The sequence below is a fragment of the Abrus precatorius genome, unplaced genomic scaffold (genome assembly GCF_003935025.1).
Source record: "Abrus precatorius isolate BTA unplaced genomic scaffold, Abrus_2018 Scaffold6, whole genome shotgun sequence".
NCBI classification, from domain to species: domain Eukaryota; kingdom Viridiplantae; phylum Streptophyta; class Magnoliopsida; order Fabales; family Fabaceae; genus Abrus; species Abrus precatorius.
In genome coordinates this window covers 24,694,014-24,721,934 of record NW_020874406.1, presented here as the reverse complement: position 1 = coordinate 24,721,934, position 27,921 = coordinate 24,694,014, and the positions used below count along the sequence as shown (strand labels likewise).

Sequence of the window (27,921 nt, the reverse complement as noted above, 5' to 3'; positions counted from 1 at the left end):
TCAACAAGAACGAAGAAGATAGGTAGCTTGTCTGTGAAACATGCATTGCACAAGGGAACATTTGAAAACTCCATGAACACATAGCATGTCATACAATTCACTGGAGAAGATCTTCTGATTCAGTTCTAAGCCAAAGATCAAGCAATGATCTAGGTAAGTTCTTTAATGCCCATTCTACATCTGCAAAGAAAAGTTAGTATGAACGAGTAAGAGAAAATTAGATTTTCATCGGTGCTTATAATTTCAAAGCCTGCCAAGTAATGAAACAGCAGTTATCCAACATACTTTATATTATATAAAGTCTATTATACAACAGAAAAAGTCCACTAGGGTAGATATCATTTAGAAGAAGAAAGGGAAAAAACTAGTTTTTCTTTCTTCTAGCTTCTGCTTTCCAATCTCTACGACCCAACACAACTCTAGGAGTTTCATTATTAACAACACTGGAAGATCCAAACTGAATTTTCCTCTGTAGCATGGTTTCTGATTTGTTTACAACGGCTAAGCATGTCACCTCAGGTATACTAGTTAGGGTCGAAGAGAGACCAATAGATACATTCTTTTCTTGTTGCTTTAAAACATGAGCCCTTCTTGCATCCTTTTTCCAATCGCGTTTACAATATATGCGGGACATGAAACTGTTGTGATTCCCATCAGGTTGTAGTTCTACTTTCACAGCTGCTGTTTCTTCTACAGCAAAAGACTTCTTGGTTTCAGCTTCTAGTCGCTTACGTGCCCGGTATCTACGTTGTCTCTCTCGATTCTTCAGACGTCGTGTCAATATGTCATTACGCCCTTTGCGTACTCTTTGATCAACAGACTTCATGACAGAATTCTCAAGCGTTACACTGGCACTTTGCTTGTTTTCCATTTTCAAAATAGAGCTAGCATCTGCATAATCAAGTTAGCTTAGGATGAAATTGAAAAAACCATTCCAAGTAATTCTCATGCAAGTATCTCATATTTTCATTAGAGCAAGTTATCCTTTTAGTCTGTATTACATCCCTTTAGGCTTTAGTACCCTTTCCAGAATCACAATCATATTATATAATAACCAATAAACAAAGATTCAGCAAACGGTGCACGGAGATAAAATTAAGAGACCACTTTTTGGACTATGCTCCATCCACATCCCCAAAGAAAAATGGACAAGTCAAAATTTAAAATGAATGCACATGTTGTGGAAGGAAAAAAAAAATTGGAGATAACAAATATGGTTTTTGGAAACCTGGAATAAAAGAAAGTCAAAATTAAATAAACAATCATAAAACTAGAAAACATAATTCTATAGTAATCCAGCAAAATGTAAAAAACTATCCTGCTCATGGTGCAAATGGTGATTCTCTTCTCTTAGTTTTTTATCCCTCTTCTTTTTGTATTATTTTCCCTAAAATCTTGTAGAAGGATAGTCAAAGGCAAGCAGTGCCTAAAGAGGCCAGCACCTATCCAGTTCAAGCAAGACGTGCCTCTAGCATCTTATTGATAAAAGTAACAAGCCACAGAAAGCCAGCCATCTAACTTGCTATTTGATAGTCTTTGAGATTCTTAGCAGCAAGAAGCTTTACGATTTTGTAAAATGGTATCATTTTCCAATATGAATTTTATCCTTGGTTGTTAATTTTTATATAAAATCAATGCAAAATTTAACTGTTTCTTTATCTATTGTAATTGTCTTTCTTTAGTATGGCATGCCCTTTCTACCACTCCTCGCCTCAAGGATTTAAAGCCTGTATCACCTTAAGTATGCCTTTGTATTTGACTATCGTCTAATCATGCACTTAGGAATGTGGTTTCTTGTCATGGAATCATATTGGCTCATCCCAAACATGTATTTTGAGTTCATATGGAGCAACATAAAGTTTCTTGTATTGAATGCTGTTTCATTTACCAAAAACGAGCATTATAAAACAAAAGGCACGCATGACTTAAAGAACAGAAACTTAACAACAGATGTAAATGGAATCTCCTGCAAAATGAAGCTGCCACAAATCAAACTTAATAAATCTCGTGCAAAATGAGCTTCCTTTTGAAGTGCCAAGCAAATGAAACACTAAAATGAGCATTATAAAACAAAGGCATGCATGACTTAAAGAACAGAAACTTAAGAACAGATGTAAATGGAATCTCCAGCAAAATGAAGCTGCCACAAATCAAACCCTAACATGCTAGTTAACCATATAAATGGTTTCTTTGCCATGAGCTTCCTTTTGAAGTGCCAAGCAAATGAAACACTAAAATGAAAAATTCGTAAACTAGCTGCCATTGAGACTGGAGACAGTCACTATTCAGATAAGCTTAACCTCCTCAGATGATTAGTCTTATGAAAGCATGGCAAGATGGAACCTACAATTGGCAAATTTACTGCATAAGGTGTGAAGAGGATCACGGCTAGATGCAGGACAGAATGGGTACAAGGTCTGTAAAAAATGATAAATCCCTCTATTGTATTGGACAGTGTATGAGCTAAATGTGGCCTGATGTTCCTCAACTTCAATGCTCCTATTATCCTACTTAATACAACTCATTACGTGGGATTATTGATTAAGAACGTTAGGTGTAATCATGAGAAAGTTGAAATACTTCCAAGAGCTTGCATTAGATGAGAACAGACTAGGGCTAATTCAGCCCCCAAAAGCTAGTTCAAGGAGGGAGGATTGCCGAAGTTATTAATAAAGGAAATTTTGGTAATATAGTCAGGTTGATGCGGGATCTTGACAACTAATCAACCACTCATCTTGTCCATCAAAGCTCTATTAGCTAGAAAGCATGGATAAGGCATGAGACACGGACATGACACATTTTTCTTTTTAAAAAAAGAACACCACATGGTTAGGATGCATTATGTCAAGAAATAAATTATTTCCATGACAAAACAAAATATCTCAAACATAAAAACTCAAATCTTCAACAGAAAAAAGATCATAATGTACTAAAAATATTAAAGAAGATAATATATTATCTTATCTTCATTATTCACTATAATTACTGTAATTAATAGGACTAGTGTCGAAGTATGTCGCTGACATGTGTCGGTCAAAGACGTGTCTAATACAACCTTGTAACCATGTCCGTGTTTCTTAGTCTATTGGAACATAAAGTGCAAACTAGTAAGTAATAAATGCAGGCACTGTAACTGAAAATTCATCCGAATGTTTATCTTCGATCAGCAAGTAGATTCCTTTTTATACTCTCTTCCAAACAAAAGAGAGAAAGACCGAACGACAGACACACTTGGATACGTAAATAAGGACAACTACAGACACAACTTGGATAAATTCTAAGATGCATTTTCCCCTTTCGATTACAAAGAAGCTCAACAACTTGGTGTCTGAAGGGAGAAAGTGGGTTAACTAAAGTACATTTCAGAAACTCCCCATTGGGATTTGGACAAGACCGTCCCTAAGACTCAGTGCCAATTGAAATGCAGCTCCTGTGTGGGTCAGTTCTTAAAAATTTTAACAGAATGCATTCCCTATCCCTACATTTCAACAAGCAATAATTAAATTATGACAAAAACTCAGATCATAGAAAAAGGAACAATCTGTGGCAAAGGGTGTGAGCTATGAAGTGATCCTAGCAACAGTACATAATGTGGCACTGGGAAGAAACCAGACAAGAAAAATGGGAACTATAATTAATGACAACGCGGGCACGGTCACAGTGATATGGTTATGCTACAAAACAAATAACAATTGAAGCGTGGAAAATTAGCTACCAAAAGGGGTTCAAGTAAGAAGGGGTTTCTATCCTCAAATCAGATTAAAAAAGCAAAATCATGGGTGTGCAAAAGAGAAGCTTTGAGGTTCCGAGGTAAAACGGTTGTAGATAAGTTTGATGAGTGGTTGAAAGGTGGAGAAATGCAGTTACCTTGGTGGGTGCTGCAGATCCGCACAGAAAGAAACGGAAACTTGAGGTGTTTGAAACTGTAACGAATGATGAGAGACGGTGTTTGTGTGTCACAGTGTTTGTCTGGTTCGTCAAACACACACAGAGTTGGACTAGTACTTGTACAGGACACAGTTATCTAGCAAATGAAATCACATATCAGATTTATACTTAAATCTTATATCGTCTACAGAGCAAGCATGGGGTGGTGGCGCAGTTGGCTAGCGCGTAGGTCTCATAGCTTCTGAGTAATCCTGAGGTCGAGAGTTCGAGCCTCTCTCACCCCAATTTTTTTAATCGATAATATTTGTTGATATATCGATTTATATTTTGAAGTTGATAAATTATATATATACTTCCTGAAAGTCACTATTTAAGGTCATAAATTGGCTCTAATTCAAGGTGAAAAATAATGTTCTTACCTTGACTTCCTAACTTACAAATGCCTCTAGCACCTCGAAAACATAAAATAGGGAGAAAATATGTAGTTTTGTATTATACTATGAATACGATTCATAAGTTTTTTAGAGACACAATTCATAAATTGTTCATTTATATTTTTATCTCAATTAATTATTTTAAATTAAAAAAATACCTTTTAGAAGATAACATATTATTATACTTCTTAAAGAATAAGGAATATCTAAAATTTAAACAAATTTCTGATTTAATATCTATATTTTTATTAATTTTTCATTTTGTTTTTTCTTAATTTTTTATAATTAATTTTATATATCATAATATATTTTAACATAAAATTTATTTATATATTTATTTTTTAATAAATTTAAATTAATTATATAAACTTATCACAACTTAATACTTTATTATGTTATAATAATGTTGAGGCATTGAAGGGGAACGGGGAAGTCACACCGCCATGTTACCATCAGCATGAAGCAGCATGGACCCCTCCAATTGCAACCGCAGATAATACCTAAAATGCCCTTATCATTCATTCCCCCATTGACCCATTGCTCTTTTCTCTTCTCTTCTCTTCTCTTCTCTTCACCACCGTTAGGTTAGGGTTTTCTTGCTCCTTCTTTGTCTTTCCCTCTTTCCCACTTGCAAAGATCCCGCTCCACTCTCTTTCCAATACCCCTTTTCAAAATCTCTTACTCCCTCCAAAGCTTCAATCTTTCTTGATAACCCTTTCTGGGACCTTCTCTTTCCTATTACTCCCTTTTTCTTTTTTCTCAGCTCCCACTTCCATAGTTTCGATTGTTGATCTGATCCGGTTGCATTCTTGCTTAATTTTACGAATCTGGTTCTTCCAATCCGTGAGTGCGCTTTTGAATTTCTTGTGAAGCTTCGAAAAGGGTATGTTTTCTGCCTCTTACCTCGGCTCTAGGGTTAATTTCGGTGATGTTGGTGGGATTGATTTGTATTTGTGATAAAGGGATGCGGATTCGAATGGGGATTTTCGGGTGTTGATTGCGCGTTTAAAATTCAGGGATGCTTAGATTACAGCTCAAGTTTGGTTTGTTAAGGTAGTGCATAAGAATTGTTTCTTTAGGTTGGTTTATGAGATTAGTGGTGTTTCAGTTTGGATTTTGAAGCTTTGGGTATCTTTTGGAAGCTTATGAGCATTGGTTTGTTTTCTTGGAAGGCTAAAACAAGTGGTGATTTTTCACTGGAGTGTGGTTTTGGATTTGTTTTTGCAAATGGATAACTCCAAAAACAGGCATAATGATAATTTGGGTGTGAACAAAATGGGGAAAAATATAAGGAAGAGTCCTTTACATCAGCCAAATTTTGGTAATAATGCTGCTAGACAACAGCCTCAGCCTCAGGTTTACAACATCAGCAAGAACGATTTTCGGGATATTGTTCAGCAGCTTACTGGATCACCCTCCCAGGATCCTTCACCTAGACCTCCACACAATCCACCAAAGCCGCAGAGTATGCGACTACAGAAAATTAGACCTCCGCCGTTATCGCCCATCAATCGAGCTCGAATGCCCTCACCAATGCCAATGCCTGCTGCCCCTCCACCAATTCCTTACAATAATGCTTTGCCTAGAGCTGCCCAGTTTGGACACCCATCACCAACTCCTTTGCAACCGTTAACACCGGGTGATATATGGTCTAATACAACTGAGTCACCTATCTCTGCTTATATGCGTTATCTTCAGAATTCAATAATGGATCCAGGTCCGAGGGGTAACCAAGTTCAGCCTCAACCATATCCATACCCTCAACCTCAAGTACCAGGCAATGTTCAGCCTCAACATCCTTCTTCATCTGCCTTGCTTCCTAATCCTCCCATGCTCATGTTCCCTTCTCCAAGATTAAATGGCCCTGTTCCTCCAATGAATGCTACTAACCCTCCAGTGCCAGGTATGCCTTCACCACAAGCAAATGGCCCTCCCCTTTTACCTTCTCCAACCTCTCAATTCCTTCTGCCTTCTCCCACTGGTTACGTGAATTTGCTGTCCCCTCGGTCACCTTATCCTCTACTGTCACCTGGCATTCAGTTTCCATCTCCACTTACACCCAATTTTCCATTCTCAACCTTGGGACAGTCTGGTATTTTAGGCCCTGGCCCCCAACCACCTCCTTCTCCAGGCCTTGCGTTTCCATTATCTCCTTCAGGCTTTTTTCCCATCTCAAGTCCTAGGTGGAGAGATCACTAGTCTTCTCAATTTGTGCTTACATGTTTTGTTGGGGTTGCTTCCTTCTAACTGGAGAGGTCTAGTCTTGTTTGTTCGAATGTAATGTACAATCAAGTTGTAGGAGATCTTTTTGGCTGCTTGTAGTGTTCATCTCTCATTTCTTTGTTTCTCTTTTGTGGACAACCGTAATGGTTGCAATCCTTTTACTTTGACAAGTTTTACATTAGGCAATATATTGAAGATCAGACAAAACTCAATTGGACAGTTGGACAGGAGCTGTATGATGAAGGACTGAACTATAACTTGAAGGGAAGTAGGATTATAGACAATATTTGTTGTGTATTTTAGTTCATGTTCTTTTGTAATATAGTGGATTACATCTTAAAATGCATACCTAATTTCATGTTATCTTTCCTATCGAAGGTGTTTTGAAGTACTGATCCTATGGTTATTACCATGTGATTTGCAGTGAACAATGTTGACGTCTTTTGCATAATTTGTTTTTCGTATGTCAAGTAGTTCTGTATTTTCATTTAATAGCTCTTTTGGTATATTTCTTTAGCTGCCTCTTTTGGGGGATAAAGAGGACAAAGCTAAAAAAGAGAAGGAAACACAGCTTATATGCTGATTTTGAGTAGTTTTAGTAATCTTTCTTTGGAAAAATATTCTGGTAAATGATTTTGCTTGGGATCAGTTGTTTATGTTGCAACAGTAGATTGTGTCATTTGGTATAAAGAAATAAATCTTCAATTTGATTTCTGCTTTTAAAGGGGGCAGCAGCTGGTGAGAGATTAATATAGCTACTTCACTAACTATTATGTTGAATTTGTTGCTCTCTCATGAAGCGTTCTAAAATCATCATGTGTAATTTTCACCATTAGGCATTTGTCATCTGGTTTTGACCATCTCATGGACCCTCCTTATGATCTGATTCTTTTGGCTGTCAAATTAATTTAGTGTTTACAACCGAATATGCTTCTTCCCTTCAAACTAGTGAGCATGTGCAATTGTGAATGCTATCCAGTACATGGGCCTGAAGATGACTCAGTTCTACTTGTGTCATACACTGATAAATGCCTTTCAGGTGTTTAACTGTCAAATGACTTTCTTCTATCTGATTTTTGGGATTTATTTATTGTTTTTTCACTATCCATACATTCCTTATTTTGCTCTATCTTCTCTGACGGAAAAAAGAAGAAAAAAAGAACAAAGGAGCTGTGTATTTATTTTATTTGAACTTATTTTATTTAAATGGGTGGAGAAAAACACATGATGCGAAGAACTTAATGGACAGGAAATGTTGTTGCAAGGATATATTGGTAACTTGAAATATTATATAATTTAATAAAAATATTTTTAATTCTTTAAATATTGCAGTGAAGTTGATGTTTTTATGAAGTGCATTTATTGATACATTCAACCGATTAGTTGGTTTTAAATTCGCTGTGAAGTTTGTTTTCAACTCTCCAGACATCAAATTGCATTTTTGCCTTTTGATGTGAGTCGCTTATTGCTGGGAAGGCGGGGTTGGACGTGAATGGTATGAAATCGAGAATGAAGCTGTGTTTCCATAACGTATCAAATTTGGCTTGGAGAAATAATCATTTCACGCACACCTGAAGTGCTGTTTTCTAAGAAAGATTTATTCTTTAAAAACAAATATAATGTTGACTTTTATTGTATTGATTATTAAGATAAAATTTCAATCTTAATTACGTGATAATATTAAAAATATTTACGAAACTGTACCTAAGATTTATATTTTAAGAATACGGTTTGTTTAACTTGAATAATGTTGCATATAATAACAACTTATATATAGCATATTTTTATTAATATTTAATAATGTTAATGTATTAAATTATATGGAATTCTATAATAGTTTAGTCTTACAGGAGATAGTGATACATGCCCCAAAAAAAAAAGTTTCCTTACAAAAGTCAACTTATATACGTAGGCATCATATTAGTAAATTGTTTGTATAAGATAGATAATTTCGAGTTCTGGTATGAAAAGGAAGCAGCGCCGGTATCGTAGCTTGTGCCGATTGATTACGTTGCTAATACTTTTATCATAACTACTCTTATTATGTTGTCCTTTTGTCCAAATCAAACATTTCTTTAATGAGATAATCTTACTCGAATATAAAATATTCACACATTAATTTTATTTTATTTTTGTGAATTTTTATATCTCACTAATGAGATAATCTTAATTCTTAATCCAGCTTCATCTAATTTTTAATTAAGGGAAATTATAGTTTAGTGTCCCAATGGTTGATTTAAAAGCACTGCTTCCCATTATTTGCGTGTGTTCTATTTCCCCGTTGTTATTTATTATTTAGTTCAAATCGTTATTCAATATTTTTTTTATACAATGAATTAATTCTATATAAAATTATATATAATAAAAGTGCTTTGTACATTATAAATAATAATGTGTAATTTTAATACATACATCAGGATTGCTAACAAATATATATACTTTTACCAAATATTTAATAAAACTGTTCCGTTGCAAAAAAAAAAATGCTTCAAAATTAATTTTTAGCATTTATTTATTATAAAACTTGAAGTCAGTTAAAAAAACATATCATTTGTAATTAAAATAATATGTCATGCTATTAACCGATTAATAACATATTATATATATATATAAGTCTATTATTAAGCGCGTAGATTAATTAATATGCAGTTATTTTAACTTAATTAGTATTTTTGAATTTGATCTCAAATATTATTGTCTTACTTAAAAAATCCGTGTTTTAAATATAAAAAGTCTTATTATAATTTTTAAAGTATAATAACTTATCTAAATTTTTAAATAGACATTTACATAGCTTTAATCGTAATTAACCTTTTTATATTTATAAATTTATAGATAATTAAATCATTATATTAAAAAAAATATTGAATATACTATTGAACTAAGCAATGTGAAGATAAAATAATAATTTTACTATTTTTAATGTGTATTTATCATTAAAAATAAATGACAAATATATCAAAGGTCACAACTTGGTAAAAATGTTAAATTTCATAGCAGAGCGGGGCAAACTGTTTTTGAGGTAAACCACGCTGGACTAAATTAAATTTTTAAAAATTTAGGTGTCATATTTTAGATAATTTGATATTTTTATTCAAATTAATTTTTTTAATAACTAACTCAAGAAAACCAAAGTTTTAACTAAAAAGCAATGCAATTTTTTTTTAAGTATTATACATAAATATTTTGGGGGCAAAATTATACATATTTAAAGAAATATTTGTTATTACTAAAATTTAAAAAACTAAATTTAAATGAATGAAAAATTGAAAAAAAAAAACTAAAATTACACGTTAATGATAAGAGACCCATAAGAGTATCTTTTCAATTCATACCCTGCCATCCCAAATATCTAGTTGAAACCTTCCATCTCCCTCTAAAAAAAACTGAAAATTATAATTAAGTCAAATATTAAGGCTCTATTTGATGACTAATTTGGAATCTGTCAAGTATGTTACCAACGGAAAAAAAATAATTTTAAATTTTAAAGTTACATTCAAATAATTAATGACAATAAAATCCTGTTAAGGATTGTTTATTATATTTTTATATTTTTTTTTGTTATTAAGGACTGTTTATTATATTTTTATATTTAACATTACAAAATCAATAAAACATATTATTTTTAATACTTAAACTCAAATTTATAAATTAAGATTAACAAAATTATACATCCATTAAAAAACTATTTCTACTATATATTTATTATTTTTTTCACATTTTTTTAAAAAACATATTTAAATTTACATTTTTATGACTATAAACTTATTTTTATTTTAATATTATTAATTACTATATATTTTTTAAAATTTGTTACAATCTATAATATAAGATGTTGTGTAAAACAAGCATGCGATTGGGCTCATTCAAGGGGAATGGGATAATGCTGCCACTCTTGCATGTTGTAAGCACGTTACAATAACACGATAAGATTCAACTTTAAAGGACGCATGTTACAAAAACCAACACATCCTATTTTAGAGGGAAACAATTTTATTAACATTTTTTAAATTTATATATCTAAGAAAAAATAATTAATATGATAAATAATACAATGTAATGAAAAACAAATGGGTATTACATAAATATTAATTTTATTAGAGTATTTATCTGAGAGCTTATCAACAAATGACTGAAAAGACTAAAATAGGCTCTTTTGATAGCGCACAGTGTTCAATTTGCGAAAAAAGGATGTCTCTGTATAGTCAGAACTCAATAGAGAAGAGAGGGCCCCATTGCATGTTTAGTTATTTTATTATTTAATATTCAACGGTTAACTTATTTACTATATAGTTAATGATGCATTACAAACCATTTTTAAAAGAATTAATTTTTTAAAGTGATTTCGATAAGGGCTATTTATTTGAGATTAATCGAATTGCACATTATTTAATTTAATATAAAAATTTTAGTGGATTTTTTAGTATGCTTTGAAGTGCTTGTAATTAATTTAAAACACATCAATAGATGGTTGGGATTTTACATTCATGAAAATTAAAGCACGCTCACAGGTGATGAAAAATTATTTTACTTCTGCTAAAATAGATTCTTATATTTATACAAAGAGACCCTTAATCTTATTATGACAAGGCTAAAATAAAAAGAAATTATAAAAAATTAAAAGAATGAGCTTATAAAACTTGAAAGATTAAACCCCCACAAATTATTTCCTTAAGTGCTGCTTTTGCTTTAATCTTTCCCAATTGTATTGATGTTTTAATATAAAAAATAAATTTAATAAGGGCTATAATATTATTTAATCTGTCTCCCTTAAATTTGCAACAGCGGCATCTACAAACAGCAAAGAATTATGATTGGACTTCCATTTTACTTTATTGGCCCTACATTTTGATTTCATTGGCTTTTGGGGGTCTTTTACTTGTGATTGTGGCCACTACTTTTCCCTTACAGAAGAGCCAATAATGAACTAGCAAAATGAAAAGAAAAAGTAAATGCTTGAATTTGGACTAAAAAGATTCTTCAGACACAGCAGCATTTGAGCATTTCCCTCATCTAAAGCTAGTCTTTGTAGCTTCTATTCCTCCTTGTCGCTCTCCATCTCCAAAATTTTCCCCTTTCTTTAGTACCAACTTGGCAACTTGTATCCACCCCAACACCCCAATTGGATTATCTCAAAAGGGGCAAGGTCGCTTTCTTCGCCCTTTCTTATCATGCGGTTTAGTGCTCTTCACGTGCTTATGTTTACTAGAAAGAATTTTGGTGAAAAAAAGAAAAAGAAAAATATTGCTATAAATTTAAGAATTAGATATTTCATATTATTGTTGGCTAACGACATATAATTATGTTAAAGAGACAAAATATATTTAATAAAAAATATTTAAATTATATGTTACTCAAAATGATCAAAGGATATCTAATTTTTTTAAAACATTTTCTTCATCGAAGTTCCTTCTATCTACTAATAATGATTATTATATTTTAAAGATTTTTTTTTATATATATATCTTGTCAAATATTGAAGACATGAAAATTATTGATTGCATATCTATGGAGTTAAGAAATTAAACTGATAAGCATCATGATCTAAAAGAAAGTTTGGCATTGGAAGATTTCTCTACTCTCCTACAGGACGTGGCCATGATTTAAAGCTAAATGGCAATCAACTCATCATGTCAATGGGTGAATCAAATCCTTTCCTCTCACTATTGGATAAATGGATATACCTGCCAAAAAGGGGTGTCTCACACGCCAGACCATACATTCAATTTTGACATCTACGTACCAAACTTTCCCAGGAAAATAACTGTTCAAGGGCTCATCCTCAGCTATTGCAAAAGTTGCTTTTCTGCTGCAGCAGCCCCACAAAGACAAAATTTTATTTTTCTTCCTTCTCACCAACCATTGGACTTATTTATTTGCATTTATTTTTTCAAATTTTATTTATTATAATAAATTTGTATACATTTTTTGTGCAACAGAGAAAAGGACAAAAATAGAAGGAAAATAAATGGTTGATGTAATAGGGAAAAATAAAATAAATATTACTGTTGAAAAAAGTATCATATTACTCTGCTACAAATGGTTAATGTGATGGTTGATGTGTTATATAACTCTCAACGATTTAATACATATTATTCGGCAACAAATAGGATTCTGTTGTTTCAATGCCAAATTTCTGAAAACCATCTTTAAAAAGAATGATAAATTGTGTCCCACTTGCTTCATCTCCTTCTCTAAAATTTAGGAGAATTTTTGTCTTCATTAGTATTATTTAACTTATAAGAGCCATGTTACAAGTCCTAGGAACGATGATAATGGTCAATACATAAAAATATATTTTTTAATCATTGAATTATTTCCTTCGCTTATTCAATAATTTTAAAATATTTTTATAAGGAATATAAAATATGATTTAATGATAAAAAATATTTTAAAATGTGTTGATAATTCTTTTGAATTCTGTTTTATAAAAAAATTTATAGCGTCACCCCAATTTACCACCTCTCTTTTTTTTTTATTTCTCTCTTATTATATCACACATTTATTTATTTTTACTTTTTTTTTTCTTTATCTCTCTTCTAAATATATATACCTCACAGAATGTCTAAATGAAATGCTAGTTTCCAACAACAAAGCAGGGTTGTTGGGACAAATAATTGTCTAAGAGGTCAATTGCAAAGAAGTTTGATTGAATTTGTGCGCTGTACTTTACCTCAATTAGCTACAACTTCCATGCAAGTTGTTCATCTACATATGTACATAAATCAAATTAAATCCAAGCAATTGAAGACTAATACGCATAAAGACAAACAAAATTGTTAACATCTTCCTTTCTGTAGAGCATTCCCGAAAACTGTGGAATATAAAGGAATCTTGTGAGTATTTCTCAGTGTATTAATACACGAGTATCATTAACCCATAGAAGCCTCATCTTGCTTGCCACTTAATTACCACAACTTAACGAATCGAACCATTCATATGTTCTTTTATTATTATTTTTAATTAGTATTAGATTTAAATTCACAATCTCATATGAGGTGCCATAAACCAGCATCATATACTAGTATGCGGTAAGCATGCATGATGGAAAGTAGAAACCCTTTTATATATATAATGAAGGTTCTACTGTCATCTATTATTAAATGAACTTGTGAATTTTTCAGGCACAATAAGCAAGATCGACTGGTCTTACGCAACAAAACAAGCTGACCTTACTTGAAACGAATTTATCGATATCATATCTAATCTACCGGCTAACCTTATGCGCCAAACCTTGTTCCATATGTGTGCCTGTCATAAATTTATAATTCAAGATATCAACTTAAATTCCTTGATTTTGACCCACGATGCACAAATATTTTAAATATTATATCATGTATGTGTATTATATTCCTATCTGATATTTTAAATATGTGTATAACATACTTGTATTCATATCTATCATCTACTAGTTTGTGAGTTTCAATTTTTGCAAAAAATCATTTTTAGACGACTTAAAAAAAATTATCACTTAAAGATGACTAAATTAGTTTTCATTTTAACCTATTTAGATATTTTAAAGAAACATTTTTATCTTATATTTTTAAAATTTATAAAAATATATATGTTGTTTTACTTAAGAACATTTATTTGTGATAATCATTTTATTTAACTATTAGTGTAATATTTTCACTCAATATATATAACATACATAAATATAAGTTTATTTTACTTAATATATTTACTCCTCTACTTATATCTTGATATTTTAATTTTTTTTTCATATTACACAGTGTATGTATTATATCTAATATTCGTAGTCATATTCATGCAAAATTTATCTTGGATATGCATTTATAGGCAACAAATTAAGTCGGGTTGGGTTATATAAGGGTGAATGTGGGAGATAATGATTAACAAAACAATGTAAGAGGTTAGAGGCACAATCCCATCCTCTCGATGGTCCCTGTCTGAGTATATATAGATAGATATATATATGTTGCCTAACAAATCCATCGTGAAACGTTCCAATCTGGAAAATCGATAACCAAACATGGAGACGTTGACAGAATCAGCATCCTTGAACAGTGACAACCTAAAAGTACCTGAACAATATATATACTCGTATATATATATACATATACCACTACTAATATAATCATGAAAAACCCTATAATTCCAGCTCTATATATACTGGAAAAACCTTGCATAGATTAGGGTAAATAAAAACAAAAGGCCCACCACATAAATATATCTCTCCTTGCAACACAGTGAACGAGGCATCAATATCATCATAACAGCGACCAGACCATGCAGCTAAACCATGGGGCCCTAGCATTGTGAAGGGATGGTTAAGTAGTATACAACTAACTAGAAGAATTGGGTTGGTAATGGTAATTCCCTCAATAGGATATGAAGAGGCACTTTTTAACCTCAAGCTGGAAATGGAAGCAAGATTACAAAACTAGGCAGAATAAGGGTCCTACTCAAATTTTTAGCTTCCTTAGAAATTCCTCTTTTCCACACTGCAATTCAGAGAAAGATGCTTCATTATCATATCCCACACTAGCATCTGACACAATTTATTTTCAATTTTCCTCAATGCCCACCCATTTATATGAGAAACAAAGGGAGTGAGTGAACCTGCCTGATGGGTGGCTTACCTTATGATTATACCCTCCTCATAATTGGTTGTAACTTCAGTATTTGTTACATTCAAGTTAATGTTTTATTTTGACAGTGGGTGTTGGGTGAACCTTCGGAGTTCTGACATGATTTCTGGTCTAATTTTATACTAAAGTTGCAAGAGAATTAGACACAAAATTAATTCACTTAGTTCAAACCCAACCTATACTGCAAACTCGATCGATTATATAATTATATCATTGGCCTGTCCCCTCACTCTCCTGACATTGTTATATAGCGTTAGGTTTTTTTACATGGCACAACCTTATTCTCATCTACATGATCGAGCACTATTCTTAACCTAATGTAGATTATTCTTAAATATTGTGTTACGATGCATTTCTTAATGTTGATGAGCAAAGGGCATAAAATTTCTGCCTAACTTTAGTTTTACCATTTTCTTCTAAAAGGACAATATTATAAATAATTTTAGCGTTATTTTCTAATTAATGTAAGAATTTTTTTAATAGAAAAACAACAATAAAAATACTAATATTACTGCATTTAATTTATGTTCTTTATTTAAAATCACTTGTATTGTATATCACTTGGACGGATTCGTTTTCTAAGATTGGTTCAGGTCGCAGAAATATCCAACGCAACTCCTAAGTTACCTTGGATATTAAGGGAGATTAAAATGGCGTGAAGTTAAATGGTATAAAATAAAATAGAAAATAATTATCATTAAAGTTCTTCCTTTATTATTTGAGAAGTAGATAAAATAATAAAAAAATTAATCAACAATAAGTCAACGTCACTTTATTGATCTCATGATTTCAAATTGAGAAGAAAAATAACATAATAGATGAAATAAAATTAGGTGAAGCAATTAAATCAATAAAAAGTCTTGTAAATTAAATTTTATTCCCATGAATCCGTGAACAAGCTCCAAGAACATAGAATGATACGACGAAGATGATGTTCATGTTCAGTGTAAAAGAGAAAAGGAATTGATTCTACTATTGGTGACACCTTGTTTGTGAGAGGAAAAGAGACGGTTATGACTATTATTCCCATTTGGATTTCTCAACCCCAAAATCATATCTTATAACGAGGTGCGGTTAGTTATTAGTGCAAAGTTCGAAAGAAAGTATAGCTAAAAAATAATTATAAAGCATTGGATGTTTGAATTAACAATATAAGGATGAATAGAAGGAAGCATCTTCTTTAAGTAGGCTTGCACTCATAGCAGCAAAAAGGAAAAAAAGAAGATATGTACACGGAATAAAATCCAGAAGATGAAAAGCAAAAAGCAAATGATATTCACAAAACGGTTAAAGAGACACATGGCAAGTCAACATTTCCTGTACAAGTGCATTGACACAAATGCCCTCACCCATTGTAATAACAAAAATCAACGGTGCATCCACAGGAGGACATGTTGCGAAAGAAGAAGCTAGCGCGGAAACAATATCATCAAAATTCCAAAACAAAAATACGAGTCTCACCCAAATTAAAAAAGAAAAAAGAATCTCCCAATATAAAGGAAAAATAAAATAGAAGAAAAAAACTTGTTTTTCTCCTTTTATGAATTCGTGAGGGAGAGAGAGTGTTCAAATTCCAATCCCGTTTTTTTTTTTTTTTTTATGAAACAAGGGTTTGAGCTTTGAGGTTTATGGTTCACCGCAAGTGTGACTTACCGTCACCGTCACGATTGGGTCCTTCGGTGACGGACGCGAGCTTCTGGAGATTGAGCCTCACCACGGTATCGGCGAAGAGGCGTGTGTCCTCTTCGGTATTACCCTCGGGCACGTCTACTATATACGATTCCAGAACCACGGTCCAGATCTTACCCTCGTCGTCGTTGAAACCGTGAACGGTAGTGACGGAGCGGTAATTCCGGAGGCGGTGTTCGCCGCCGATGATGCTGAAGCCGGTGACGTGGCGGTCGTCGTCGAGGAGGTCGAGGCGCTCGGTGCTGGTGGCGGCGGGCAAGCCGGAGATGACATTGACGTCTCTGGTGCAGCCAGCGGTCATGTGGAAGGGGTCTTTGACTGCGCAGCTCTTGATGAAGTGTTTGTAGGTTTGGGGCTTGTCGAAGCGGCGCACGACGGACCAGACGGAGTCCGGCGGCGCGTGGACGCGCTGGGCGAGGAGGGAGGAGCATTGGCCTGGGCCCATAAGGTAGTTGTGGTGCTCGGTGACGGAGGGGATGAGGGAGGAGAACTCGTGTTGGGTGAGACCTGAAGGGAGGTTGAGGTGGTGCATCGTGGGGTGCTTGTCGTCGGAGTCGGGTTCCGATGTGGTGGCGGAGCTCTCGCCTTTCTCCATCGCGCGGAGAGAGAAAGCGAAGCGAGAGAGCGAGAGAGAGAGAGAGAGAGAGTCAGGGTGAGGGACGCTAGCTCTCGCACAACGAGATTTTGAGGAACGGACAAGGGTAATCTTGGAACTTCAAGTGTAAACATTTGTTTTCTTCTTAGCATTAGGAATTAGGATTGTAAAAAGATATAGTTAAAACTCGGTTGAGTTTTAGCTTAATATTTAAAACTTAATTTTAATTAAAAAGAATATGAAAATTTTACTCATATTATTAACTTAAAAATTTGGGTTTAATATATTATAAATTATAAAGTTTGAGTTTGATTAACTCAGTCGAAGAGGAAGACAAAAATGTGTTTGGTTTGTTTTAGTTATAGTTTGATTGTTTTTTCATGAATTAAATCAAATGATATAAGAAGTAAATTTTATCAATCCAAATCATTATAATCTTATCATAAAAGTTTTGTATAAAAAATTATGCACTATTTAAATATTTATAAATATACAATGTAACAATAACTATTTAAGTTATATTTTAGATAATGTTATTCATTAAAATTTTGTTGCATGATCACTAATCAATACTAAAATTCTGCAAAAAAAAATTATATAGATATATTTTATAAGAATATTTATTTGACTAATTAAATTAATAAAATATATTTTTGACAAAAATTATTGAACTTGTATTTTATCAAATTTGGTACATAAAGTCATTTAATTTTGTCTTAATTTTTATTTATTGAATATATTTTAAAAATAATCAAGAAAAATAATTTAATATTTAATAAATTTTTATGTTAGAATATGAGATAAAAACAAGTAGAAAAAAAAGACAAAAGAAATTGAGAATAAAAATATTTAAAGATTATTTTTAAAACGAAATTATAACTTGATAAGTGTTCTTTTATTATTTAAATTTTTAATTATTATTTTATACGAATACACCCGTTATTTACCAACTTTTAATATTAAAATTATAAAATTTGAGCTAAATTCAAGTTTTAAAGTCAATTTTGAATAAAATAAATGTTTAACAGAAGATTAATGAATTAAATTTAAATAATTCATAAATATCTTAATTCATTTACCCTCTATTGCTAACCAAGTTAAGTACAAATAATGCAACGAAATTATAGCATACGTGAGAAGATGACGGTTAGTAATATTTCAAGTACAATAATGCAACGAAATTATAGCACACGTAAGAAGATGAGGGTTAGTGATATGTTTTTAACATTAATTTTATTAATGATGTCTGCTTTGATTCTTATTAAATGAGATTTATTTATTATTTAATAATATAAACATATATTTTATTTAATGGTATAAAAAATGTTCAAAATATTTATATTTATATATATATATATATATATATATATCACTCGTTTAGTTTTATTTTATTTTTCTCAAAAAAAGGTTTTGATTTTGTCCTTATTTTTATAATTATAACTATTTTTAATGCAGTCATTATATTGTTTGTTGAAATTTTAGCATAACATGTAAAGATAAAATGGAACATGTGTGTGCATATTAGAATAAAAGCCAAAAGGGAATATGTGCTTTTAATAATCTATCTCTATATATATTAAATTTCAACCATTATTATTAAATACAAATATTTTTAAGAGTTAATTTTTTATTAACTATGTAAAATTTTCCACATAAAACATTTTTTTTATTCAATCTCGATTTTAATAAAATGTTGTATGATTTAATTTTTATTTATAAATTTATTACTTTAAAAATATTTATATAATGTATTTCAATATTTGTATTTATACTTTAAATATAATAATAATAATGCAATAAAAAAATATCACAAATTATTTATAATACTTATTTACATAAGGATATGAGGATCAGACCAAGAAAGAAAAAGGGGTGGTCAAGAGCTTGCACTGACCTAACCTATGAGTTCAAAAGGGGAAACTTCCTCCTACTTAGGCATCCATAGCTATAATTGAAGTGTGGTGAATTGAATTAAGGATTGGATCATCACTAATTAGGGTGTCATGACGGGGAAGTGTGTTTGGTTATTACTGGAAATCCACTCTTACAAGGAGATCATTGAAGGAGTCAAATAGTATTGCTAATGAGCCAAGGAATTCAACCGGGGTGAAATATTTAGTAAGTTTTCGTTTGCAATTTAAACTAATATATATATATATATATATATATATATATATATATATTCTAAAGTGAGGAGAAAATGTTAATTTAAAGTTTTTTTGGATATATTTTTTAAAAATTTCTGTTTTTTTTTTTCATTCTTTTATTTTAACATTTAAATAAGAGGAGAATTTAGTCTCCTTTTCTCCCCACTCTCATCTCAAACCTATTTTGTTCTTTTTAAATTAAACAAAGCCTTAGAAACAACTTAAATTTAAGGAGAAAATTAGATTAATCTTGAGGAAAAGTTTGCAAGGCTTTGAGACTAACTACATGTTTGAATGGAGAAAGGAAGAAATTGAAGAAGGTTAAATGTTTGGATGAGAAAAATAAAGTGGGGGAAGATTTTTATTTTTATTTTTCTTTTGAGACCCACTTCAAAATAAAATTATCTTAAATTGAGAAAACCAGGGAAGACTAAACTATGGATATTTTTTGCAATTTTTGATAAATTATTAAATAAATTTTATATAAGTTAGGAATTAAAAATTATTAAGAAAAATATAACAATAAAATTTTATTTTTTAGTTACAAATATTTTTATTATTTTTAATATAATTTATTTTTTTAGTATTTTTTCACTCATGTAAATAAAAATTAAAATTTTTATTTTAATCTATCTAAATGATACATCTTTTCATTCTATTGTACAAACTATTATTTTTTTTTCTCTATTTTACTTCTCACTCAAACACATCATAAACAATATATTTCAAAATTTAAATAAAAATAGAAAAAATACACATTTTGCTTTTAAATTAAATTACATAGTTTTATAAAAATAATTAATTAATTAATACATCCAATTTTTTTTATTAATTTATCACATTATTTTTTAAACATAAAATTAGAAATTTCTTATTAAAAATGGAAGTTATTCTCCTTTGTTCTTCAAAATTTACCTTCCAAATATATTATAAAGAAGAAACAAATTCTGAATATGATTGAGATGCGTTTTACTGACATAATACTCATTTTAAGTTATTCTTTATAACTTACAGGATTTCATGCCAAATTTGCTTTACATGTATTATAACAGGTGTATTGCTAAATTTGAACGATGTTAATTCTGTTTTCTGTCCATCTAAACCTGAATCTTCAAATCACTTTTCATAACAGAATCTAGTTGGAGTGTTATAATTAGTTAGGTTCTTTCTATGGTTCTTTGAGAAGACAAATTGCACTTCTTGTCTTATTGTGGAATCAGAACTAAAAACTAAATCAAATAAACATGAAAAAAATATTTTGGCTAGCAGTTATTTGGTTCTTGCGATTACATAGAAATTAGGTTATTTTTCAGAGGGTGAAGCCTGACTAAGTCAAAGATTTAAATTTAATCAAAATAAGTCTTGGTTCTAGAATTTGGTAAGATTATGGAATCAATTTTCCTTTTTTTTTTAATTGGTGTATTAATTTATTGTCCCGTTTTAAATACTATTGAGGCTGGTTCAACAATGGAGTTGACATAAATCTTTCGAATAAAAGTTAGAATATTCCTTGTATTCCTCTTAATACGTTTATAGGCTCAAAAAAAATTGAAGACACAATTGCTTAATATCAACTATTTACCTAATCATGGCCAATTAATAACAGGCTCAGGACCAAGATCTCACATTCAAGTGACTTAAAATTTTGATTAAAAAAAAAACTAATAATATAGATATTGAACATCAAAAATTAAATTAGTAAAAAATTTAAGCAATAGTTTTTAAAATTAATTACAATTTCTTTTAAATTTTATAAGCGACCCAATTCTAAACGTGATTAAATGCTAAAAAAATAAACAAAGTCTTTTTTTTTTTTTTTTTAGCTTGACCGGTCAGTTAACTTCATATTAAGTTATAGGTTATCACCTACTCTAAACAATATTTTATGTAATGATTACATTGAAATTTTTTATAAAAAATATTAAATTTAAAAGTATCATAGTATCAATATTTTTTTTTCTTTTAAGTTTGTAACGCAAAACTTAAAACTTTACATGTTTAATGGTGCTAAGACTTTTCTTTTAAAAATTACCATTCATATATTAAAAGTTACTTAACAAATTTAACCATCGCAATTCATATTTTAGAAAATTTCAGTTTTTAGTGATTTGTTCATTGATTGTCCTTTTCAGTTACTTCTTATAATTTTTGATTGGTCAGTGGTACTTAAGCTAATTTTTATAAAATCAGTTTAGTAGAAACGAAGAGTGATAAGTGATAAATATAATGAATGATGTAACACAATAGAAAAGAATAGGGAAAGACAAAAAGTATTAAATAAGTAATTATATTATTAAAATATTTATAAGTTATTGTTAAATTTATAATAACAAAATCATAATAATATATATACTTTCTATCATTTGATATCGAATAACATTGCAAGTGTCACCGAGACTCAGTTGAGAGGGAACGAGAAATAGACTCTGATACTTATAAGAGTTTAATTTAGTGAATAAATCATGAATTGTTCAATGGTTATATCGTAAACATTTGAATTTATATATAAAAACTCAACACAACATGTCACACGCACACAATTTAACTATTTAAGATAAATACAACTTGGCTCTTGGTGATTATTTTAGTATCTTTATATATATATATATATATATATATAATCTCTTACAACGTTTCAATACATTTACCCTTGAAATCATTAGAAAATTTAAACTAAACAATGTAATGATAGTGTCGGTCTAATACATTTTCAAGCTGTAGTTCAATACATATCATAGAACTAATTACAGACAGTTATTTTAATATATGTTTAAGAGTAATTTTGTATTAAAAATTAATAATATTTATTATTATATCTTATAAATTATAATAAATTATTATATATAAAATTTTGTTATATACTTGTTTGAGGTAAGAAAAATTTTCTAAGTTATAAAATTATATTTTTCGAGGAGTTTTTGAGAGTCTAGAGAAGAGCCTTTGCATGTTAAAAATTGTGAGCAAGAAAGAGCCTCATCTTTTATTAAAGAGAGAAATCATATTTCGAGCAATTTTGAAGGAACATAAAGCAGCTCATTGTTTCTTGAAAAATAGGTATGACAGGAAAATATTCTAAGTCTACAAAATTGGAGACTTTTTCAATGAGCTTTTGAGGAGTTTTCAAGTTCTTTACACCTAAAATTGCTTAAAAAATAGGACTGAAGAAGTTATTCTAAGTTCACAAGACTGAAAGTCTTTTCGAGAAGTTTTTAGAGAGTTTTCAAGACCTTAACACCCAAAATTTGTCGAAAACTAGGAAGTGGTCAGAAAATATTCTAAGTCATCAAACTTGGTTGAGTTTCAAATTTCTTACAAAATTGTTCAAAAAATAGGAAGCAGTTAGAAAATATTCTAAGTTCACAAATCTGTTTGAACTTCAGATTCTCTCTAGATTTGTTCAAAAAAAGGAATGAGTAGAGAAATATTATAAGGCCAAGAGACCAAAAAGAGCTCTTAGATTCGTCAGAATTAGTCGAAAAATAAAAATTGAGAAGAAATTATTCTAAGTCCATAATGTTATATGAGTCTCTTAGATTTCTCTCAGAACTGCTCAAAAAATTAGAGAGAAAAAAGATTCTAAGTCTGTAAGAATCATGATAAGATTAAAAAATGATTGCAAGGCTCAGAAGCAGTTACCGACAATTATCACTAGACGAAGGTTCAACAAATATGAAGAAAGATCATGAGCAACAACAGTTATAGAAGAAGCTTCAACCGATAGCACGATCATAAGCAATTGTGAATAATGGACTGCAGCGGTTGAAAGCAAGCATGTATGGAAATCAGCTGCTGAGAAGTGCCCGCAAAAAAAGGAGAACTGTGGTGGTCCTCTTGTCTATAAATACTCCAAAACTTCATTTTACCGAGAACAATTTTTGCACCCAGACACCACACCTAAAATTCTCTACACGCTGAAAACATGCACTGCACCAGACATTATCTACAAGGAGATATACAACTGTTGCTTGTCATTGTTAGGAGTCGTACATTTATTTTTTTGCATTATTTATATTTTTGCATTTATTTTTAGTTTTCTTTGCTTTGCTTTCTGTTCCTGTAATTTTAGTTCTTGTCTAAGCAATTTTCTGTAAAAACTCTCACGTTTCATTCAGTTCTACGTTATTACTATTCATTATCCTTACTCATTAATTTACTTAACGACGTCCATTTAATCATTTTAATCACAACACACTTAAAAGAATCTAAGAAGACCTAAATCCAGTCCCCAAATTGCTCTCAGATTATTTATTTACAAACTATCATTTTTCACTGTAAACAATACTCTTCAACATATATTAAAAAATATTAACCAATACTCTTTTTTTCCTTTCTATCAACATGTTTCTATTAAAAAAATAAAGGTTATTCTTTGTTATTTGTCACTTTAAATAATAAGAAACATTTATTATTATTTTTAATATTCTTATTACTTACCATTCAATAAATAGAGAAAGTTCATTAATTAGAGAAAATAAAATAAAATAAAAACTTAAATAATACTTTTTTATACAAACTAAAATATTAATCATTTTTAAACTATGCAAAATAACAGATAAAAATTATAAAATATAAAATTATTTTTAATAAAATTTTATTATTATTAATTCTTTAAATTCAACGTTAACATTTTCTTTAAATTAACGAAAAACCACATGCATGGGTGATAGCGCAAGTCAAAATCCGTAACATTTACATTTTGAATTAGGAGTATATATATTACGAGTTAAGCTTCAACAATCCCATCAGTTAATTTTAAAAATTATATGTAATTAATTGTAAGTTTATTCTTTATAAATTACCCCAAAATAAATAATCTAGTATATAATGAATAAAAAATAATTAGTTTCGTTGGTTTATTTTATTTTGATTTTTTAAACTCCCTATGCTAGATAATAATTTATATTAAGAAATTAGCAACAGTGCAGGGATCAGGGAATTTTGAGAGAAAATATGAAGTAAAAGGAGCAACACACTTGCGTAGTGGGAACTTTGTTATTTTGATAGTAAATAGAAAATAGATATCTTATATATGGACTGGGTTGAGGGTGTTTCCCGTTACAGCTATCAATCACCCATTTATAGAAAAGAGAAAAAGAATAGTATAACTGCTACTATCCCATCTTATTATAATAATACAATGCATTAATTCATTTTATGGTTTCGGGTCAAAGGGGGCAATGAAGAATCCTTCACGACAAGTTGAATAAAATATGAAATGCTACGCGAAGCATCCCAAGACACAGGAAATTCCCGTGCATGTAAGTGATGACCATGATTAATTGTTTTCATATTCCTTTGCTTAGATTAATGAATGCCTAATGCTTGCTTCGTCTCACACAAATGGTTCTTAATTAACATTTAACAGAAGACAAATATCCTCAACATGAAATGAAACTCTAGGTACTGGAGAATTTATTCATTAGGTACTCATAAAATAGGTATCACCGTATAGGAAAGAATAATATTTTTACTTTTATTTTCTTTTTACCTAATATAGCTTCATAATTAATTCCATTTAGCCCTGGGGATGTGTATTGTGTAAGAGCTTAATGGCCCACAAGGCTTTGCCAAAATGCTCGGCGTTTCCAGCTCCACACACTGTTGCACTACGTCAACAGCAAGTTGCAGAAGCTACCCACCCTTCAAAGCATTTTATGTATTTACATATCCACATCACCATAAATAATATTAGAGTGTCACATTGATTGTTTAAATAAATCGCATACAAAAAGTGGATAAAAGTTGTAGCTCTAATCATGAATTTGACTATCCTGCACCACAAATCAAAGTATAATTATGTTGACTAATAAATATAGGGGTATTAATATATTTATTCTCATACTCTCAGTTACTTGAAAGTAATTAGATTAATGTAACTACAGCACAATTCTAGAAGAATCTGATGAAAATATTATATAAAAAAGCTGAAATCATTTAAGGGAATACATTATTGAATCGATTCAGCAAGTTCAGGATTGTCATTGTGCTCTATTAATAATGGTGCTAAAATAATAGTAAAATTAACTTTGTAGACCCTGAAATGATTTCATTGGTTGGTGTATCCTAAAGATAACTAAAGTCTAAAGATGATGTTCATGTCACAACTAGAAACTGTCTGTTTGTAGCCACCATTTGATTCCATTATGAAGTGAACTCTTTTTTTATATTTTCATTTTCTTATATTTTATATATTTTCCTTGGATATTAATATTAAAAATAAATTGTTTGGGTGATATCGTTGGTAAAGAAGCCATTTCAAATTCCACTTGAACTTTTTAAACAAAAAAAATATCAAAAATTTTCCGGTGACTGTTTATGACGTCATCTGAAGTAGTTTAGCTTAATTAGTTCCTTGCTCGAAATTAAGAAAAAAGAGCCCGAAGCTGGTGTTGTTTCCTTTTTTTAAAAGAAAAACTTGGATGTCCGCATCATTCCACAGGTTTTCCAGCTAAGCGAAACTTGCAGTCTTGGCATACATGATTCATCAATGACGATCATGCTAATCTCTATTTTCATTGTCTGATTTTAATGTTTTCTTTCCCTTTAGCAATATATGTATATATGTATATATATTCTCCTTATTTCCTTTTCAAACTGGCCTATTTAAATATGAAATACATTTTCTAATATTGAAATTTCATTTAATTTTATCATATGAAAATTTTGTGTTTATCCTGGTCTCTCCATAAAATGTTTAAAAAGAGAGAGTATTAAATACAAGATTTTGCATGATAAAATCATATAAAATTTCAGCACGAGAATATCCACTTCATTTAAATAGCAAGATTCACGAATCGTGACCACTAATCAGTTTTAAATTTTGTGGTCACGAAACGACCTCCAAGCCGGCAAGTAATAGCAGGCCTTGTTGTTCATCATGTTCTTTTTTGATTGATACCATGAAAAGTTATGAGCACAATGTCAGATTATTCGAAATTTTTAGTTATTATACATATATATATACATCCTATTGTTGAGGCATGATCATGAAATTGTCTTTAAGCCTTTTATTAGTGGGTGTATCTGATTCCAACTTAACAAATGAATTTTCAATTGCGCTTTCTTTTGGCGCTGGCTGCTCTACGATTTGGCTTTGAGATTATAGAGCATAGACAGACATCCAATACAATTGTTGCTCTTTTTCCCCCATATTTTTTTATATTAATGCCAAGTGCAAGATTGACTCTATTTAATAAAAAAATGTGGCATATGATAATATACCTTTAAATTGAATTATTAGCATATGAAATATGTTACTTATTCCCTAAACACATGGTTAGTCTTTATGTTATTGCAAATGTACATTTAAAAACTCTTGGTCCGTCCAAACGATGAGATCGATGGCATCCCTCATCCAATAATTCGACATAAATAATTAGAAATATTGGGTCGTCTGGATCTGGAATGAAATGTAGTGTTATTACAGTTCATGATTTCACATGGCCTTCTGTCCCTTAAAAATTGTAATGGTTCATTTCCCTAAGCATGTCAAGCAGAAGCAATATAGTATGTATACACAAAACTTAGAAGTAGTTGAATGATTGAATCTACCCCAATCTAACCTCACATACTTTATTATTACTATAAACTATAAAGCAATGAATTACAAAATTCAAACCCAACATCATAATGTCTAATAATGCCAGGGTAACCCCAAAAATAGTAAAATAAATTAACAATGTTAAGAGCATCAACAACCTAGTAGTTTTAAATGTGGCCAACTAATAGGAGACACTCGTTTCTTCTCAACCTTGCATTTCTTTTCATTCTTCTTGGGTTTATTGTTCACCCCCTGCTGCTTAGGAAGGCAAGATTTTTTCATTTCACGCTGCTTACTCTCAGATTTTTCCTGCACCAATATACATGTCAAACATAGATTCCGAGATTGATTCCAATAATAGCATAGGATTCTGTAGCCACTAGCTAGCAACAGCACCATGTAAATGGCTTCTATGCCTTTTTTTTCCCCCTAATATGTATCAAGGTAAATCCTAGTATAATATGACTTGATTATTGTTGTTGTTTTGTACCGAAAGACAAATGTTAGGAAGTATTAAATTACAATAATATGTATTCATTCAATACATATTTTAGTATAATGCTTAGGAGACACCGTAATAAAACTGTCTAATAATAAAACTACACACTCTATGTCTTCTTATTTTTTCAAGATATGCTGCATATGATGTTGGCCAAGGTTATAATTTAAAACAGAAAGGCTATAATACACATTGCGTATGAAGATGCCAGCAATTGATTTCCATTTTAGCTTCATAAACTGATTGCAGGCTCTTTGGACTTCACTGCTTAATTTATTTCGATACAACAAAAAA

At 30.6% G+C, this 27,921-nt stretch overlaps 3 protein-coding genes across 5 annotated transcripts; 1 reads left to right on the top strand and 2 right to left on the bottom strand.

The window, feature by feature from the left end:
* Positions 1–335: 335 nt before the first annotated feature.
* Positions 336–3,974, bottom strand: LOC113869334. 3 transcript variants are annotated; one of them, XM_027505612.1, is made up of 3 exons: positions 3,868–3,924; positions 1,105–1,228; positions 336–891 (listed from the first exon to the last, which is right to left on the bottom strand). In XM_027505612.1, the coding sequence occupies exons 2-3, from the start codon at positions 1,130–1,132 to the stop codon at positions 365–367; spliced, it is 555 nt and encodes a 184-aa protein (XP_027361413.1). In that variant the 5' UTR covers positions 1,133–1,228; positions 3,868–3,924; the 3' UTR covers positions 336–364. The 3 variants fall into 3 exon arrangements, 2 of the variants coding, with proteins under 2 accessions (XP_027361413.1, XP_027361414.1); XM_027505613.1 differs by lacking the exon at positions 1,105–1,228 and having other exon boundaries at positions 3,868–3,974; XR_003505474.1 differs by lacking the exons at positions 336–891; positions 1,105–1,228 and adding an exon at positions 3,037–3,478 and having other exon boundaries at positions 3,868–3,962.
* Positions 3,975–4,754: 780 nt separating this feature from the next.
* On the top strand, positions 4,755–7,679 carry LOC113868951 (protein HAIKU1-like). The gene has a single exon (XM_027504974.1). The coding sequence runs from the start codon at positions 5,550–5,552 to the stop codon at positions 6,519–6,521; it is 972 nt and encodes a 323-aa protein (XP_027360775.1). The 5' UTR covers positions 4,755–5,549; the 3' UTR covers positions 6,522–7,679.
* An 8,596-nt stretch (positions 7,680–16,275) lies between these two features.
* LOC113869568 (abscisic acid receptor PYR1) lies at positions 16,276–17,499 on the bottom strand. The gene has a single exon (XM_027505954.1). It carries the CDS (start codon positions 17,439–17,441, stop codon positions 16,791–16,793), a length of 651 nt encoding a protein of 216 aa, XP_027361755.1. The 5' UTR covers positions 17,442–17,499; the 3' UTR covers positions 16,276–16,790.
* Between the last annotated feature and the right edge of the window lie 10,422 nt (positions 17,500–27,921).

Coding starts and splice junctions, on each gene's coding strand:
- LOC113868951 (XM_027504974.1), top strand. CDS start 5,550: ATGGATAACTCCAAAAACAGGCATAATGATAATTTGGGTGTGAACAAA.
- LOC113869568 (XM_027505954.1), bottom strand. CDS start 17,441: ATGGAGAAAGGCGAGAGCTCCGCCACCACATCGGAACCCGACTCCGAC.
- LOC113869334 (XM_027505612.1), bottom strand. CDS start 1,132: ATGTGGATGGAGCATAGTCCAAAAAGTG. Junction 892..1,104: donor GGAGCATAGTCCAAAAAGTG/GTCTCTTAATTT, acceptor TTGATTATGCAG/ATGCTAGCTCTATTTTGAAA.